Genomic DNA, 18,624 nt, shown 5'->3' with positions numbered 1-18,624 from the left:
GTGCACTAACGAATACTGTTTTACTTTGTGGAGAGCAAATCCTATTGTTGAGATAATAAAATTTCATTGTTGTTCAGTATAAAAAGTTTACAATATATAATGTGATATTTTCTGTGCACTGCAGAAACACTAAGGCTGTATCCTCCTGCTGCTGCTGTGGACAGATTTTGTGTTAGAAAGTACACAATCAAGGCTGACCCACCTCTCGACTTGGAGCCTGACGATGACCTCTTCATACCGATCATCGGGCTGCACCGTGATCCCCGATATTTTCCAGACCCAGAACGTTTCGATCCTGAGCGATTCAGTGACGAGAACAAACACAAAATCAATCCCATGACGTACCTGCCCTTCGGAGTGGGACCCAGAAGCTGTATTGGTGAGTACATTGAGAATGTCAGTTCGGTCTGTCAAAAATGAACAACCACTTATCTAGTCCATTCGATATACCAGTAGACTACAGTCGCGACGCTGTTATTCCCGGCGTGACTCCTCCTCTTTGCTTACGTCTTAGAAAGTGAAGGCTCTATAAAGTCTAGGTAGGTAGTATCGTTCGCCATTTTTGGTATTTCGTTGCCTAGCTACCAGACGAGAAATCTATTTGCCACACCGTTAAACATTATCATGTCGTAGCTCCTATGATAATAAATCAAACGTACTGTAATTCAGCAAATAATTGAGCGGCAAATAATGTCCTCATGTGCTTTCTGCGACCGCCAACGAAAGGGCCAAAATGGCGGGCGATTATATTAAGTATTTATCGAACCTTAGGAAGTGAATAACGTCATCACCAGCGAATCACAAGACGCACACTTTAAATGTAGCCGACTTGCAACGTGATTGGCTGCCGGAAATAAGAGCGACGGGACTAGAGAAGTCAACAAGTACGTTCCATTTATGTCGGACATGATGCACTGTCAACAATGATCAGACATCTGAGTCTCAACATTGATTCTTGTGCTGTTTGATAATTTAACAAATAATAAACTATTAAATGAAACTTTCCCATAGTTAAACAGTAGACTTTCGAAGTTCTACACTTGCCAAGCAGCTATTACATTTGAATCGCTTCTTTCCAGAAGGGCCATAGTCCAAAAGTGGTAAATTTGAGAAAAGCTGAAAAAACTGTTCTGTATTGCTCATTTCCAATAAATGACTTTATTAGCATTGTGTTGCTATAGATGTCATAATAATGTATCACTATAACATAGAAATGACAATAAATTTTTTTTTGTTTATGTAATAAGTTCCCAAAATCCTGGACTTACACCCATTTGCAAAAAAAAATGTAATTTTTTTTTCTGAATATCTTTACGAACCTCGATACATAATAACAATAAAATCTTGATAGGGTAAACCTTAAGTAATATCATTAATTTCAGGGGGTTGTGCTTTGAAATATTTGAAACAAAAAGAGAAGAGTTTGATACAGTTTTGCTCGTTTTTCCTTCCTTTTCGAGATAAAAATTGTTTTATATGAAACATATCATTGTTGTTTTGGGAAAGCCATTGATTTAATTCGCAATATGCTCAGTCACTTTAAGAGAGCAATGTATTATGATAACAAATTATTGAAATAATTTTAGTTTTGTCCTTTAAATATGCAGAAATTTGATCCGAACAAATGTAACATTGTAAAATGCCTTTGCAAAACGAAAATTTACATGTCTTCGGATCTTCTTGTTTGAAAACTCTCTTAATCCTGCTAAAGTTTCTGTTCTTCTTGTAATTTACAGTATTTACTTTCCTCTTTCTTGAAGCATTATCTTGATCCATTTTTACTTACAAAATGGACCAGGAATGTCTTCAACAACGATATAACAGTCAAAGTACTACAAACAGAACATTACAATACAAATCATTATATATTATAGACTATATTTCGATTATAATTATCAATCCAATCTCATACATAAACCATGGTTGGCAACAGTTTTCTTTTTCCCAAAAGGGCCACATTCCAGGACTGACGTCCATTTGGAAAGGAACTACATTCTTACACCTACATTTCACACATTAGTATCAACTGGACTGACTCTCTTTTGTTGTAAAATGATGCGTTGATCCTTAAACTGCCAATTCCAAAGGAAAACTCGTTTTTGCAAAAAACACTGAACTGAAGCCCTTTTCGAAAGGAGCGATTCATTTACTACATATCATATTTCGTAGACAAACTAGTTCTACGTGCTTTGTTTTCATAGAGTACGCAAATCTTTAGGCATGTCCCAAAATGAAAGTCCTTAGTTTACTCTTCATATGGAATTCTCTTCAGATTAGACGATGAAATGTCTTTTAAGATGTAAACAGAACAACAGGTATACAACATATTAATTAAACACAGAATGTCCACAATGAGATCCCGATATTTTAAACAAATATTGTGGAAAGGAAAATGTGTATACTAGGCCTATTATAGATGAAAATGATAATGTAACTCATCAAGGTTTTAGTGTTACTCATATAATTCAGTTCAGTGCACTTGCACACGGGCGCCTCGGATGGCGCGATGAATGTCAGACCTATAGTCGATTTCACGCCATGTGTTCAGCATGTCTTCTATAACAGAGTTTATGGCATCTCTTATGCGACGTTTTAAGTCCATTATGTCATTAACTTTTGTAGTGTATACTCTGTCTTTGACGTACCCCCAGAAGAAAAGGTCTAGTGGGATACTGTCGGGGGAACGCGGAGGTCAAGGAATTGGACCATCACGGCCAATCCAACGATTGGAAAATGTGTCATTTAAAAACTGTCAGACGTCAAGACTCTAATGGGGTGGGGCACCATCCTGCTGAAAAGTTATTGTTGACCGCTATCTGTAGCACGCCAAATTCTCCAATATATCCAAGTAACTGTTAACAGTGACAGTATTCTCTTAAAAGAAAAGAGGTCCAACAATTTGATTTTGCAGAAGCCCACACTAAACATTTACTTTTGTACTGTCACGCACGTGTTCTATGAATGCATGGGGGTTTTATGTAGCCCACATTCGTACATTGTAGCGAACCTCCATTTTAGAAACAATATATTATTGCAGCGCCACTACTATTGCGGCTATTGCGCGCACTACAACATTACCACATAAACTGTTTAAGTTTCTGCTTCTGCTCCTTCCGGAATCACAGCTGTACAATCTGAAATTTAAAAGTAATAGACTTTCAAAGTGTTGGAGTCTCACTGTTGACACGTTGTATTGTAGGCCTACAATGTTTACATTCAAAACTTAAAATCAGGAGATTACCTTTAAATTGTGATTATTATTTAAACAGTAACAGATTCTTCTAGTGTTTAGATGATGTTATAGAATAAAAAAAAATTTGTAGTCCACATTGTAAGATATACTTTTTGTGTTTCAGGCAATCGCTTCGCACTTATGGAATCTAAATTGGCGATCGCACACTTGCTGTCTCGTTTCAACTTGAAAGTCATTCCCAAGACGCCGATACCAATCAGACTGAAGCAAAAGGGATTAAATCTAACAGTGCATGGAGGGTTTTGGCTGGGACTGGAGCCGAGGAACAGTTAACTTGTTTCATTTTTATTACTATGTGTTTATTTTCTTTCACAAAACAAAATGTTATCTTATAATTTAGAGCCTACATTTATATGTGATTTTCAATTGTGTGTGTTTTATATATTATATTATGTGTAGCCTACTTTTGTATGAAATCAATCACACATTAAACAATTTGCTAGTAAAATGGATTTAAGCAGACTATAATATGATTCTGTCTATTGCATGGTAAAATCGTTCTTATGAATCAAAGTTGACATTTTAAAGGAACTGTGCAGGTAAAAGTAAAGGCAAATAATGTCATTGACTTTCATGATGTTTCTCTCTCTTCGGATTGGGAAGTGTAGCATTTCTGTAAATCATTTGGCTGTGTTCTAGTATTGAGAACACATCTCCAATGGACGATCTACGTTACTCTCTTTACTTCTCGAAAAGTTGCAGACCCTAGGTATTTCAGGAAATGTGATATCCAGCCAAAGACTTTGTGCATTGCAATACGGAACCTGCATATCAAAATATAAACAAATACACACTTGACTACCTCAAGGATTAGTTATCAGCACAATACTCTTCAACATAAACATATTAAGAATCTACTACCTCTTTTGACAGCAACTAAAAGCATAAAAGTCCTCTTTTGCTTATGATTTAGTGCTATGGATGAGCACCCAAACGACCAACAGAAAGTAAACGTAAGAAGAAATCAAGCAATGAGGGATTTACAACAATGGTGTAAATCAGGGCCTGATTTACTATTTCAGAGGCCCGGAGCTTAATTTTCTTTACGAGGCCTCTTCTTCTGGTATATGATAACTAGGCCTATCTTATTTTATTTAATTTGTCACCTATCTCCTTTCACCATGTGTATATTTCACAGAGATTTTTTATTAAATCTCTGTTTTGAGGATAAGGATTAAAAATAAAATGGTCCCATAAGGTATCTGTGGCCACAAGGCAGAGTCAAAGCTGTTTGCATTCGTTGTAGTACCGATAGAACCCCTAGTTTGCTCTAATGCAGTAATTCAGGAGTTTGAAAGCAATGTTTATTTTTCATAAATTCTGGCTAAGGTTTATACAAAAAAATAATAATCAAGTTGTATAATCAAGATGTATAAAAGAAAATACTTGAGCTCTCCACGATTTAGTAGCTGTGGCGGATAGTTGTCTCTGTAGGCTAAAATCTCCATTAGTCTGTGTTAAGGGGTTAGGTACAGCTTACAGCAGTAAAATTTTTGGAAATATTCAACATTTTTTTTCCATTACTGTATCATGTACAATAATGGAAATTGGTATGTGTAAAACACTGTCCTTCTGCTATATGAAAAAAAAAATAGTTTTACGATTTAAAAAGAATTATTTACATATTTTTTTCAAAATTCAAATGGTGACAGTTTATTGTGCAGTGATGAAGCGTTTCCCTCAAAACTCATAAACTTGTTAACTTTTTCATGTTCTCTCGCTTTTATTTTATTGTTGAAACTCATGTTTACAATATCATGCTCTTCCAACTGCATTCCTTAATAAATAATATTTTTTTTTTTTATTTTGTGTTAGAATAAAATATTGATATTTGACCATTTTTAAATGAATTTATTTTTTATCAATCTATCAAAGATAGAGAACTGATCTTGCATCATATTGTTGATATGACATGCATAAATACACACACAAAATTTCATCACAGAATATTGGATAGTTCTTTAGTTATGTGGGAAAAACTTCATCACTGCACAGTGAACTGAAATTTGAAAAAAAAAAAAATGTAAATAAGTTTTTTAAATAGTAAAAATATTTTTTTTCATACAGCAGAATGGCATTGTTTTACACATACTAATTTTCATTATTGTACAAGATACAGAAATGGAGGAAAAAAATGTTGAATATTTCCAAAAATCTTACTGCTGTAAGCTGTACGTTAACTCCTTAAAACATTCTGAACTTTTTGAAACTGGAGATCTCTCTGGGTAAAGGTGTTACCTACTGCTAATAACATATAAGCCAACATATTTGCTCAATGATCAGCGTTGTTTTTTTCCGATTGTTGAATTGCAATAGTTTTCCGTTTTCTTTTATTGGCTACTAACTCAAATTTGCTTAGAAATTCCAATTTTTAATTATGGACATTCCTATAAATACACTTTAACACTACCACTACACACCGATAATGGTCGTATACCAACAAAAATCAGATAAACTCCAAGGAACACAAACACTAGACACTTTATTTAACATTCAATACAATTATAACTGACAATGTTGAGTTTGGTGTTGAATTCATTATTAATTATTTAAATAGGCTTACTGTTACAATTTGAATAAACTGCACACGGTAGTCGAAGACATTAAACTCTGCAATCAACTTATTACTCTAAATGTAAAACAGTAAAGCGATTTCTGATGCATCTCTTAACTTAATAATTCATTACCTACATAATTATTTATTTCCTGAATGCAGATTATTTAGTACTGTGGATGAACAGATAAGCACTCAAAATAACATCGCAGTAAAGATAAACTAAACACACACCTGTGGAGTAACGGTCAGCGCGTCTGGCCGCGAAACCAGGCGGCCCGGGTTCGAATCCCGGTCGGGGCAAGTTACATGGTTGAGGTTTTATCCGGGGTTTTCCCTCAACCCAAAACGAGCAAATGCGGGGTAACTTTCAGTGCTGGACCCCGGACTCATTTCACCGGCATCATCACCTTCATTTCATTCAGACACTAAATAACCTAGATAGTGATACAGGTCGTAAAATAACCCAATAAAATAAAAAAAATAAACTAAACACAAAAATAATCCTAGATGGTGATACAGGTCGTAAAATAACCCAATAAAATAAAAAAATAAACTAAACACAAAAATAATCCTAGATGGTGATACAGGTCGTAAAATAACCCAATAAAATAAAAAAAATAAACTAAACACAAAAATAATCCTAGATGGTGATACAGGTCGTAAAATAACCCAATAAAATAAAAAAAAATAAACTAAACACAAAAATAATCCTAGATGGTGATACAGGTCGTAAAATAACCCAATAAAATAAAAAAAATAAACTAAACACAAAAATAATCCTAGATGGTGATACAGGTCGTAAAATAACCCAATAAAATAAAAAAAATAAACTAAACACAAAAATAATCCTAGATGGTGATACAGGTCGTAAAATAACCCAATAAAATAAAAAAAATAAACTAAACACAAAAATAATCCTAGATGGTGATACAGGTCGTAAAATAACCCAATAAAATAAAAAAAATAAACTAAACACAAAAATAATCCTAGATGGTGATACAGGTCGTAAAATAACCCAATAAAATAAAAAAAATAAACTAAACACAAAAATAATCCTAGATGGTGATACAGGTCGTAAAATAACCCAATAAAATAAAAAAAATAAACTAAACACAAAAATAATCCTAGATGGTGATACAGGTCGTAAAATAACCCAATAAAATAAAAAAAATAAACTAAACACAAAAATAATCCTAGATGGTGATACAGGTCGTAAAATAACCCAATAAAATAAAAAAAAATAAACTAAACACAAAAATAATCCTAGATGGTGATACAGGTCGTAAAATAACCCAATAAAATAAAAAAAAATAAACTAAACACAAAAATAATCCTAGATGGTGATACAGGTCGTAAAATAACCCAATAAAATAAAAAAAATAAACTAAACACAAAAATAATCCTAGATGGTGATACAGGTCGTAAAATAACCCAATAAAATAAAAAAAATAAACTAAACACAAAAATAATCCTAGATGGTGATACAGGTCGTGAAATAACCCAATAAAATAAAAAAAATAAACTAAACACAAAAATAATCCTAGATGGTGATACAGGTCGTAAAATAACCCAATAAAATAAAAAAAAATAAACTAAACACAAAAATAATCCTAGTTGGTGATACAGGTCGTGAAATAACCCAATAAAATAAAAAAAAATAAACTAAACACAAAAATAATCCTAGATGGTGATACAGGTCGTAAAATAACCCAATAAAATAAAAAAAAATAAACTAAACACAAAAATAATCCTAGATGGTGATACAGGTCGTAAAATAACCCAATAAAATAAAAAAAATAAACCAAACACAAAAATAATCCAAGCAATGAGGAAACTGCAACAACGGTGCAGAGAAAACTCAATTATTTTAATCAAAAAGAAAACAGATTGTCGGTATTTTCCCCTAAACAGGACACCTTTTGAGCTAAAATTAAGTTTGGGAAATATTGTATCAGTAACAAAGACGAAGTGGCATGCACTGTGAAGGAAAAAAACATGCCACTTTAAAATTCAGAAACATTTTATGTAAATACACTATCAATAAAGTTATGAGTGATGAAGTGTTTTTTTATTCTTTCTAACTCGTGGCTCTGCTCTTACTTTCAAAATTATGGCTCAAATTCATTTATCGTCATTTCCTCTCAAAAGGCATGAGTTTCGCGATCATAATAATAATATGCGTTACAAGAGCGGTATGTTGAAGTTTTGATGTTCGAGGAAAAGTTTGAAAAAGCGAAACGTAGTTAAGCTTTTTTAATTTCCGAGAATTGTATCGTACATTATTTTGTGCGAAGATCGTTTATTACATACCTGAAAGAGGAATTTCTAATTAGTTGCAATGAAATCTCCATCTTGGTTTCTGTTCAATGACGGCAAATTTGCAAAACAAAAATATCTATCTTCAATATTGTTGCTTTAAAATGTTTTCTGTGTTTACTATACTCCAGCAGGCCGTGATATACGTCTGTCTTTTTTTCCCCCAGTCTGGAATCTTGTTGATTTTTTCACGGATTCCTTAATGTTACTTGCATCACGAATGCAGTAACTTTAGTGGAGTTGTAGAGTTTACTTAATTTTTGGAATTATTTAAAAACAATAATTAACAGTGCATTTAGGTGAAATTGCAGTGGTAAGTTTCCAATTTAAAATTATTACTATATTAAACGTCTCTAAAAATAATGTTAAAAGCCTAAAGCAGTAAAATCAATATGTCACTTAAGTGGTAAGAAGAGGGAAATTGTTATGTGTGTTAGGTTGGGAATACTGAATGCGAAATTTTAGACTTTCCGCTGATTGGTTTTGTGCGGAAACCATGCAGATACGCACGATCTCGCACAAACGTTTCCTTGAGTTTCGTTTCCCTTCTGTTTTTGTTGTAAAGAACGTTGTTATAGAGACTGTTGGATTTATCAATTCAACGTCAATTCGTTAGCAAGAATGCCGTTGAGAACAAAAGAAGTTCCAAGATATATTTCCGTCATTGACAATCGTCGCATTTTGCGCTATACTGCTGTCGTAATCGACGGTTAGAGATGCAGTAAAAGGGTTCAGGGGAAAGCAAAGCTACTCTGGAAATTCTTAGAACTGGTGAAAATGCAAAACTACCATGACGTTTTATTGTACTGAAGATTTTAAGAAATCATCGTACAATCTCGGTGAAAGCCGGAAATTGTCTTCATAATGTGTCAGTTTGGAGACTTCTAAGGAAATAGCCCTGAAGTCATACCGACCTGCAATAGTTGCAACAATGACCAGACCACCAAGGATCCCATCCCAAGTCTTTAATTTGCCCATGAATATGCGGAAAGAACAATTTCATTCATTTCCTCAAAACCAGTATGAAAGTCGTTTGTCACGTTCCATAAAAATCTTACATTATTATTTATTAAGTTTCAAAATGCTATGACAATGCTCTTGTTATAAGAGCCCGGATTTTATGTAATATGAAAATGAGGAATATGTACATAAATAACTTATGTAGCTAAAAATGGCAAAATATGTATATAAGCAGTATATCGAAATGATAGCTGTGCATATCTTGGATTTAAAATATCGGCATCCTAATCAATTCAAATTAACAAAAAATAAAATGTAAATTAATTTTAGAAAAATACATAATGAAATTAAAAAAATTAATATTTTGCGACAAGATGTGGTAGCTATCAAAACGATAAAAAATCATTGAAAATAAATAATATACATTGGATATTTTACAGATGAATAGAGATGGTGATTGATGATGTTCAATGAAGATTTTAGAATGGTTGATGCAATTGTCTGAAGAGTCTTTTCAGGAACCTTTAATTTTCTGAGGATCTCCAATGTAAATTTGGGAATTGTTCCTCGCGCACCAAACATAAGTCCAATGACATTCCAATCTTGAATATAATATTTATGACTGAGATCATCACAGCAAAGAAGGTAAACAGCGCGTTTCTCTTCATGTACCTGCTTTGGTTGATCTTCATTAATTTCAATCCTTGCTGTTAGGTCAAGAATGAGACCAATTTTTTTTTATTTCGGTCAATTAGTATGATGTCAGCACGCCGTGTAGATCCTTCCGTAGGAAGACATTGAACTTCATCATATACCTCGTATTTAACATGTTCGCTTAATTTGTTAGCAATTATTGACCGGACTGTGTTATGTCTGTCAATTCGCAGTAATTCACCCTGAGGGCAGAAACCTAGCACGTGGGGTAACGTTTCATGCTCATTGCATCTCCTGCAATGGGTACTGCTAAGGCTTCTACCGGGTAGAGATCTAACTGCGATAACATTGGTGTTCATTTTAATACCTTGGTCCATTGGCCACAAGATAGACCTTTCTTATTGCTAATCCAGACGTAATAAATAAAAAATACGTAATTTAAAATCTAAGCTTGATTAGATGTATTTTGCACTATAAACAATTACAGGTGCGCATGTGATTCAACCTCATTTAATTATTGTTTGGAGGCGCAATTATTAATTAAATATTTTTCCATATCTTCTGCTGCCATTGATCGTCTAGACAATGGCAACCCATACGTAGGAATCATAAAGTTCAGCTCTAATCGTTTCCATTGTGTCAAATAAATTTTCAGGAGTGTTGATTCATGCGAAATAATGAAGTTGCAGTATTTGCGTAGGAATGCTTGAAACTTTGGAACTCCAAGTTTATACCACGGTATGTTTGCAGCAAATATTGCCATGCACAAATCTTTATTAAATTCACTGGTAGAAGACGAAGAAGGTTTCAGCACCACTTGTGTTAGAAGAACTTGTTTCTTTTCGACGGAGCACGTTTTTTATTTCTCACATGAAGTTCAATTTTTAAATGCTGTTCTAATTGTGACTTCATAGAGCACTCAATGCCTTTGTCACGCACTTTGCACAACACGATTTTATCATCATAGTAAAGGAATCGTCAATTGAAATCCAGTCTTTTAACTTGGATGCGAATGGCAGTAGACTAGCTACTTGTATCTCCTGATGTAAAAATAAGCTTCTCACGAAAACAGAAAAAAAAAAAATTGTTTTCTTTTTGAGTAACTGATTGGGATGTTTGTGCTAAACGGTCATACCCACAGGGTAACTTTCACTCTTTCCTTCACCGTGTTAGCAGTACAATGACCCATCTTTCGCAATGGTATTTGTTCCTACTTAACCGTTACTTCTTAAGGGATATACAAACTATTAGGATTGCAAAGACGTGTCCAGTTTTGACAAAATACGTTATTATTTTCAATTATTAAATTACGTTTATGAACTAGAGACGAAAGGATAAGCTTAATAAATAATTTTAAAACGCATAATTTAAGAATTAAATGTAGGAAAAATTTATAGAAAAAAATGCATATTCTTTCAAAATATGCAATATCCTTCAAAATATGTAAAATATGTCAACATATTTATTATGTACCAAAACACGTAAAAATTTGTAACTTAAAACTTCGGAATAATGATCTCTTTTATGTGATTCGCCGACATTTTAGCTTTTCTTATAGCTAGGCCTACATATATAGGAATAAAATATGTAATTACATAAAATCTGGGCTCTATTTATAATATAAGTACCATATTTTCTCGAATACCCCGCGCACCCCACTTTTGAAAGGGGGGTGGGGAAACTTTCAACAAATGTATTCACGACCACAACAAATTAAAAACAATTAAACACAGATACAGTTCAGTTAACGATACATTTTATCCCGGAATAGGGACAGAGATTTTAGTTGGCACATTTCTGCCGGAACTGCGTAGTCAAGCTGCTGTTTATCCGTTATAGATTCGATTAGCTTGCCTTCCCCTTGGGAAATTTTGCTTTCTGACCATGAGAAGCTCTCCTGTTTCCGTTGTTGTTTAATAACATCCTTCTTTTTCCTCCAGTCTGATGCAACTCTCACTTACAGTACGACAAATTTATGGGCTGTAGCACTTTTAATTTTTTTCGCTGCAAGTAAAGGATCACAATCCCGTACCTGTGGTACTCATTTTCAGAATTGAAAATATAAAACACACAAACTATACACTTATCACATTTGATTCTGATATATGAGTAGCTTAATATCAAAGACGGACATCTGTCATCTCCATAGTTTTGATCTAGGGGCAATTTTTTAATTCACAGTGTTCTTTGTAATATTTAATACAATTTATTTTATAAATATAGGGTTTGAGTTTGCATATGGTTTCACTATAACTTGAAAGAGCATGAAAAATTGTATAAAAAACCACAGCTATTTAAATTTCGAGTGAGGTCAGATGTCCGTCTTTGATATTAAGCTACTCATATGTACTGCTATTCTAAACGGCATTTAACAATGTTAACAATTGAAATATCTGATTGTGCGCGGGAAGATAATGGCATGTGCTACCACCTTATGTATTGCGCGAGAGGAAAATCGGGCAATGTTGCCAACTTCATTTCGAATTAGCCGTCGATCCGTATTTTTTACTTGCGTATTTCGGAAAAATAGTTCGATAAAATACGGTAATTTAGTTTGAAATTGTAATTAATATATAATTTTAAGGTAAGCGATTTTTTTTTCTTCTCTGTGGAGTAGTTTTTGACACAAAGGTCATCTGGGAAAAACATACTGAAACTCTGAAGCACAAGATAGAGAGGAGACTAAATCATCTTAAACAACTAGCAAGAAAAAAATAGAGACGCCACAGAGAATCTTTAAGTAATTAAAGAAACAATTGGAGGAAGAAAGAGAGAGAGAAAAACAATAAGAAAGAAAAATAAAAGTAAGTACTGTATATGAACGGAAATGAAGGACGTCTTGAAGCGGTTTGAGACAACGACCTGGCTGAATCTGATGTAACTGTTGAATCTGATGTAATGATAACTGCTTATAGTATATGCATAAAGAAGGAATTAAGAATATCTTGTGCTTATCTTCCATGTGTCTCTACCACCTCTACTCTACTCGGGTTTTCTCGCTGTTGAAATAATCTGCAGAACTTACGTTTGAATGTGAAACTGGTGAAGGACAAGTCTAGTGACGTCAGCTCGGTTCATGTTTAATAAGAGAGATAGCTAGTACAGAGGTGGGGAGACGGAGTTAGGTCACAGAAGAGAGAGCTTCAGTGAACGTGATAGGTGAGTCTCTGCTTGTTTGTACGCAATAACTTATGTGATAGGCTTTTAATTTGTTTATTTTACGACGCTTTATCAAATTAAAATGAGGAAAGACCCCGGAAAAAACCTCGGGTACACTAGTGTACGCTGACGGGGTCCGCCATATTCTAAAATACAGAAATAGGTGGGAGACTTCTCCCTCAGTCATACCAACATAACTTTGGTGTCCAATAGGTAGCGCCGAATCACTGCTGAATGCAGCCCATAATACTTCAGTCTAGGTTTGAGGAGTGGGGGTGGAGGGGTAGCCGCTACTGATCACAAAGTAAGGCAGTGCTGGATTACGCAATTTAGCTGTGACCAATCGTTGTTTATTTGTGGATTTATCAACATTAATAATACTATACACGTGATTGTATGAAAATATTCGAAGAGAACGTCAGGATGTAGACCTTCGGCTCCCCACTCCTACCAATAATGCATCACAATGTCAATACTGCGGTTGCTGTCGTCTGTGATATAACGAACTTTTCTGTTGATTTTCGAGTTCGTTATTTTTTTTCTCGTTATTATATGCTTATTTACGTTGTGTTAACTCTCGCTAAGTGGTTTTATATTTTATTTTATCAATCTTAGTATTTATTTTATTATTGTTAATATTTTGTGTTATTATTATTATTATTATTATTGTTAATATTTTGTGTTATTATTATTATTATTATTAATTTGTGTTAGGCCCTACTATCTTTGTATTATCTCCGTCACGATTATTATTATTATTATTATTATTATTATTATTATTATTATTATTATTATTATTATTATTATTATTGTTACTATTATTTCTATCATCAACATTATTATATATGTCTGTAAAATTTATGTAGACTCTACTGGACTGTACCCGAGAACGAGCATATGTTCATTTCGGGTATCTATTCGTATGTACCGTTTCAATTGTAAATTGTGAATAATTTGAATTTGAATTTGAACGTACTGAAAACATAAATTGAACACAATCTTTTCAAACTACAACAAATACACCGGTAACCTCAGCACTTATTTATTATTACACTATTTGTTAATATTTGTCTTATTTGAAACATAGAACTTGAAAGTTTACAAGTGTTTATACATTAAAATATATGCTTCTATTTTCAGAAGATATTATCCTATATTCTTAAACAATCAGAAATTCAAGGAAGTAATTATTGTTTTACATGTCACGGAAATCAAATAAACTTACTCCTGAGGTCTTTCTGTACGTTTGGAGTTTCGACACTTCTTTCTTCCATTAAAATCTGGTTCAAATTCGAAAACATTATGTAGAAGCAAATATGGTTTCTAGACAGGAGGCAAATAAGCGTAGATTTGGAAACTATGACTTAGGCAGCATAACGAGCAGTTACATTCCTGATTTCACCGAAACTCTTAAGTGGTATGCTGTTCTGTAGATTTATCAACTCAAGCTCCAAACCTTCAGGAGCTTCTATCGGCTGCAAGCCAAAAGTATTGCAGAAACACTCCAGTCCTTGTCCATTGTCACTATCTCTCCAAACCTACCAGTGAATTCTGTTGTAACGTCTTGAAGAAGAGTCCTATATATATTTTTTTATTTTATTTATTTATTTAATACTTTACACTTGAGCTACATTAGGCACTGCAGCCTGAAAGAGCAGAAGCTCGTGCTCGGGCGCAGTTCAGATCAGTTATACAAAATATATCACAAAATTAAGAGAGTTCATTGAGCACAATAACATTAATAAATGGTAAAATAATACAGCATGTAATAATAGGGTCTATATACAAATAGAAAATACAAAAGTACATAAATACTAGAGTATCAATTTTTAACTCTATTAGCTTAAACAATTAAATAATTAATCTAATTTGTTTCTTAAATCTATGTGTGTTAAGTTTACTTAGCTCAGGGTTAGCTCTAATTAATTCATTATATATTTTGGGTCCAAAATTTCTGCTGTGTTTTAATCCAGCAGTTGTGTGGCATTTGGGAGTATTTAGAAAGAAACTGTAGTTTTGTCTCGTATGGTATTCGTGAGGATCAAATTTAAATTTATTGTCGTTTTTATTAAAGTAAATATGCAATGTTTGTTTATAAATTTGTTCTAGATTTGATACACCAAATTCCTGAAAAATTAATTTTGTTGGGTAATCAAAAGGTTTATATAGACAAATTTTGATAATTTTTTTTGGAGCAAATTTAAAGGATGGAGAGTCGATTTTGCCATTCCTCCCCAACCTAAAATACCATACTGAATTATTGATTGAAACAGAGCTAAGTACACAGTACGCAGAACATAAACAGATAAATAAGAGGGGTAGAATGGAAAATTTGTGAATTGTTTTACGCAATCTGTTACACAGGAAGGAGATATGCTTGTCCCATTTTAAATGTTGGTCAATAATAATGCCTAAATATTTAACTTGTGAGGATATACTCAAAGCATTACATCAGCAAATAGATAGGTTACAATCATGTATTGTTATACTTTTATTATTATTTATTTTTAGTTGCTCAAGGCCATGCGATGTTAATGAAAATAGTATTAATTTTGTTTTAGAAACGTTCAAAGTAAGTGAGCATCCAGCCATTTTTTAATAATGTTAATACCACTGGTAGAATTTTGATAAGTTTCATTCCAACTCGAACCGCTAAATATAACCACAGTATCATCAGCATAAGAATACAGAGTACCAGAATATTTCTCAATGTCAATTTTAAGAAGAATTTGATAAGGAGATTTTCATCACTCTTCACAGTTTCTAGTGAAGGAAAGTGGGAAAGTTGTTTATATTCCGCTCGATACTGCCTTATTTTAAGTATATCTACAAATACTCTCAGCTGGGCGATCACATGTCGCGCAATTCTGTCACTCTCAAGCATAACGTGTTGACATGTGATTTCGGTCTCACCTTGTTGATATCCCATTTTTCTCTCAGCTCTTTTAAAACTTTCTCTCTTGCAGATCCATACGGTATCACTTTACCAAAACTTTCATCATGTTTATTTGTAAAATGTCTTCTGATATTAAAATATTATGCGTAAAAAATTGTAGTAGAACGTAATACAAGGACATAATTTTATTTTTACTAACATTTCTAATATTAACGTGGCTATACCTTTGGATTAACGGTTGAGAACCGGAAACACCGTTTGCTACCACTTTCCACGACTGGAGTTCGATGATACTGGCGTAAAATACAAACAAATCACTTTACTAGGTACAGGAAGGAAGTAAAGTAGTTCATCCATTTACATAAACTAGGAAATATCGCGATTTTGAGTTTGATAATTTTCATTAGGTTTTTCTTTGATCAAAATACAGTACTGTATTAACAATAAGTGTTTTTACTCACGAACTGAGCTATCTATTCGGACGTATTCATTATGCAGTGTACATTATACTGCCTACAGCACATTAGCGTACAATATAGAGAATGAAGTTAAATTGAAAAATAATCATAATATGGATATTTAAACACAATTTTGAAAATGGTGGCCATTTGGCCGTTCATTTCGATACAGGCTTCAGTTCTGTTTTTTTTTTCATATTATCGCACTATAGACTATTGTACCTAATTCCAATTACCAGTGTCGTCCTTCGTACTAGTAACTCATGTTGAAATAATTCTGTACCTACTCTATAAAAGAGTACCTTGCGTACTGTAAATCCAATCTTCACTTCTGCCCGATCCGAAAAGATAAAATTACTCAGACATGCTATCTACTGTCCGTCCAAGTGGTTTTGTCGCAGGATCGTAGAAAGGAGGGAAATCAAGTGACAGTTAATTAACGAGGCCCTTTCATTTTAGTTATTTTAAACAGTTGTATCATATTACGTAGACGTCCAATTCCTAACAGAAATTAATGTTTTCAGAAAAGAGCCAAGACAGCCCAGCCACTAGCCTTTACAAAGGGGCGAGCAGAAGCGGACGGGGGAATCCGGGATGCGACGTAGGCAAACGGACGAGAGTACCTGTGCGAGAATATGATTCAATATTGAAAGCTCTTTCGGCACTGGAAAACGCGAACATATTTCTGGAACGTACAATACTCACTAACTCAGTACTGTTTGTTTGTACTATGACTGTAAGGCGACTTTGACTGTATTCGCTTGGTTCTGTGTGGAGAACGGTTGGAAGTTTACTAGTAGAGGGTGGGAGTGAAGTACATTCAAAAACTCAGGTACAATAAAAATTGAAGTAAAAATAAAATGATGTCCCTGTATAAGATACATAACTGTACCTTCCTTCTGAACAAAAAAAGTACCTTTTTCCCAGTCGTGAATAAAAGAGAAAACGATCTGATCGGATTTTACTGTGTTTCACTCATAACGAGCCGCCGCTTACTGCAGACTCGAGCAAACTTCCGTCTTGCGAGAACCACGTACAGACATCATCTAGAACAGAGTTCGTTCCACCTGACTGACGTTGTGTTGACAGTTCGAGAGCACGAGTTGCCCACCCATGGGTAAATGAATTAATAACTGAATATTGGTGGATGGGTGGATGGACTGAGTGATGGAGAAGGGAAGAATAAGTAGATGAGTTCAAGGATAGAAGGATAGAAGGAAGGGTGAGTGAGGAAGTTGATTATTGAATGTATAGTTAGATTGATGGTAGTTGTATACGTAGCTCGATGAATGGAATAATAGGTGGGTAAGTGACCAGGGAAAATGAAAAATACTGTAAACCATACTAACTATAATCGTTTCATTAATATTTTCAGATAATTTGACAAGATATTATTACGCAAGCAAAATGGCGTTACTGGAATGGACGTGGTCCTTCACGGACTGGGTCCTTCTTCTGCTCAGCCTGGGAGTGCTTTTGTACTTTTTGGGTATGAGCAGCTACTGGCGCTTCGTTAAGCCGGGAATTCCGCACATGAAACCTCTGCCATTCATTGGCAATATGTGGTCCGCAATGCGGAATTCTCAATCTTTTGGGGAAACAACATTAGAGCTCTACAACGAGGTCAAGGACCATCCCTATGGCGCAGTTTTCGTATTCCTGACGCCCATGGTAATGATAACCGATCCTGAGCTCATCAAAACGGTCACTGTGAAGGATTTCGAGCATTTCACGGACCACCGCCCTGTTGTCTCTGAGGTCGGAGATCCAATCTGGAGGAAAGGTCTATTCAATCTCAACGGTGAGTAACTTCTCTCTCTCTCTCTCTCTCTCTCTCTCTCTCTCTCTCTCTCATTTTCGACTAACTACAAATTATGAACTAAGGGCATAAAATCAACTCAAAATTAAAAGCAAACTAGTTTTTATTTAATACGTTCGATGTTTGTATGATAGATTATAACCTAAATAGCTGAATGAATTCACACGTTCTATTAATGCAGTCATGTCAATTGATGCCCATAGGAGCAAGCGCGCGCTTTAGAGCCCAGGAGAGCCTGAGCGCTTTACAGCGGAAAGGAAAGACATATGAAAGAGGTAGTATATGCCGCTTGGTCGAGCTATATTCAGGGATGGCCAGCACTGATTCAATGGATGAAGGGAACAGAACATATTAAAACTGTATCCATGTTAATTTTTAGATTTGTCTGAGAAGTATGTGCATTGTCATTATTATTATTATTATTATTATTATTATTATTATTATTATTATTATTATTATTATTATTATTATTATGAGAATGTAAGTTTTAATTTTAATACTCATTTTTCACAAGTTTGTTTTTTTTATTCAAAAGAAATATTTTCTCAACTT

General features: G+C 34.0%; 1 protein-coding gene across 1 annotated transcript in view; it reads left to right on the top strand.

Moving 5' to 3' along the window:
• The window catches only part of LOC138697008 (uncharacterized), a 68,582-nt gene that overhangs the window by 35,701 nt on the left and 14,257 nt on the right, over window positions 1–18,624 (top strand). The window contains exons 7-9 of the mRNA XM_069822599.1: window positions 125–379; window positions 3,357–3,524; window positions 17,629–18,054. Coding sequence (XP_069678700.1) covers window positions 125–379; window positions 3,357–3,524; window positions 17,629–18,054 — 849 coding nt within the window. The remainder of the gene's footprint in view (window positions 1–124; window positions 380–3,356; window positions 3,525–17,628; window positions 18,055–18,624) is intronic.

Source organism: Periplaneta americana, chromosome 3 (genome assembly GCF_040183065.1).
Source record: "Periplaneta americana isolate PAMFEO1 chromosome 3, P.americana_PAMFEO1_priV1, whole genome shotgun sequence".
NCBI classification, from domain to species: domain Eukaryota; kingdom Metazoa; phylum Arthropoda; class Insecta; order Blattodea; family Blattidae; genus Periplaneta; species Periplaneta americana.
Note: the sequence above shows the minus strand (reverse complement) of the source record. Positions and strands in the feature narration are given on the sequence as shown.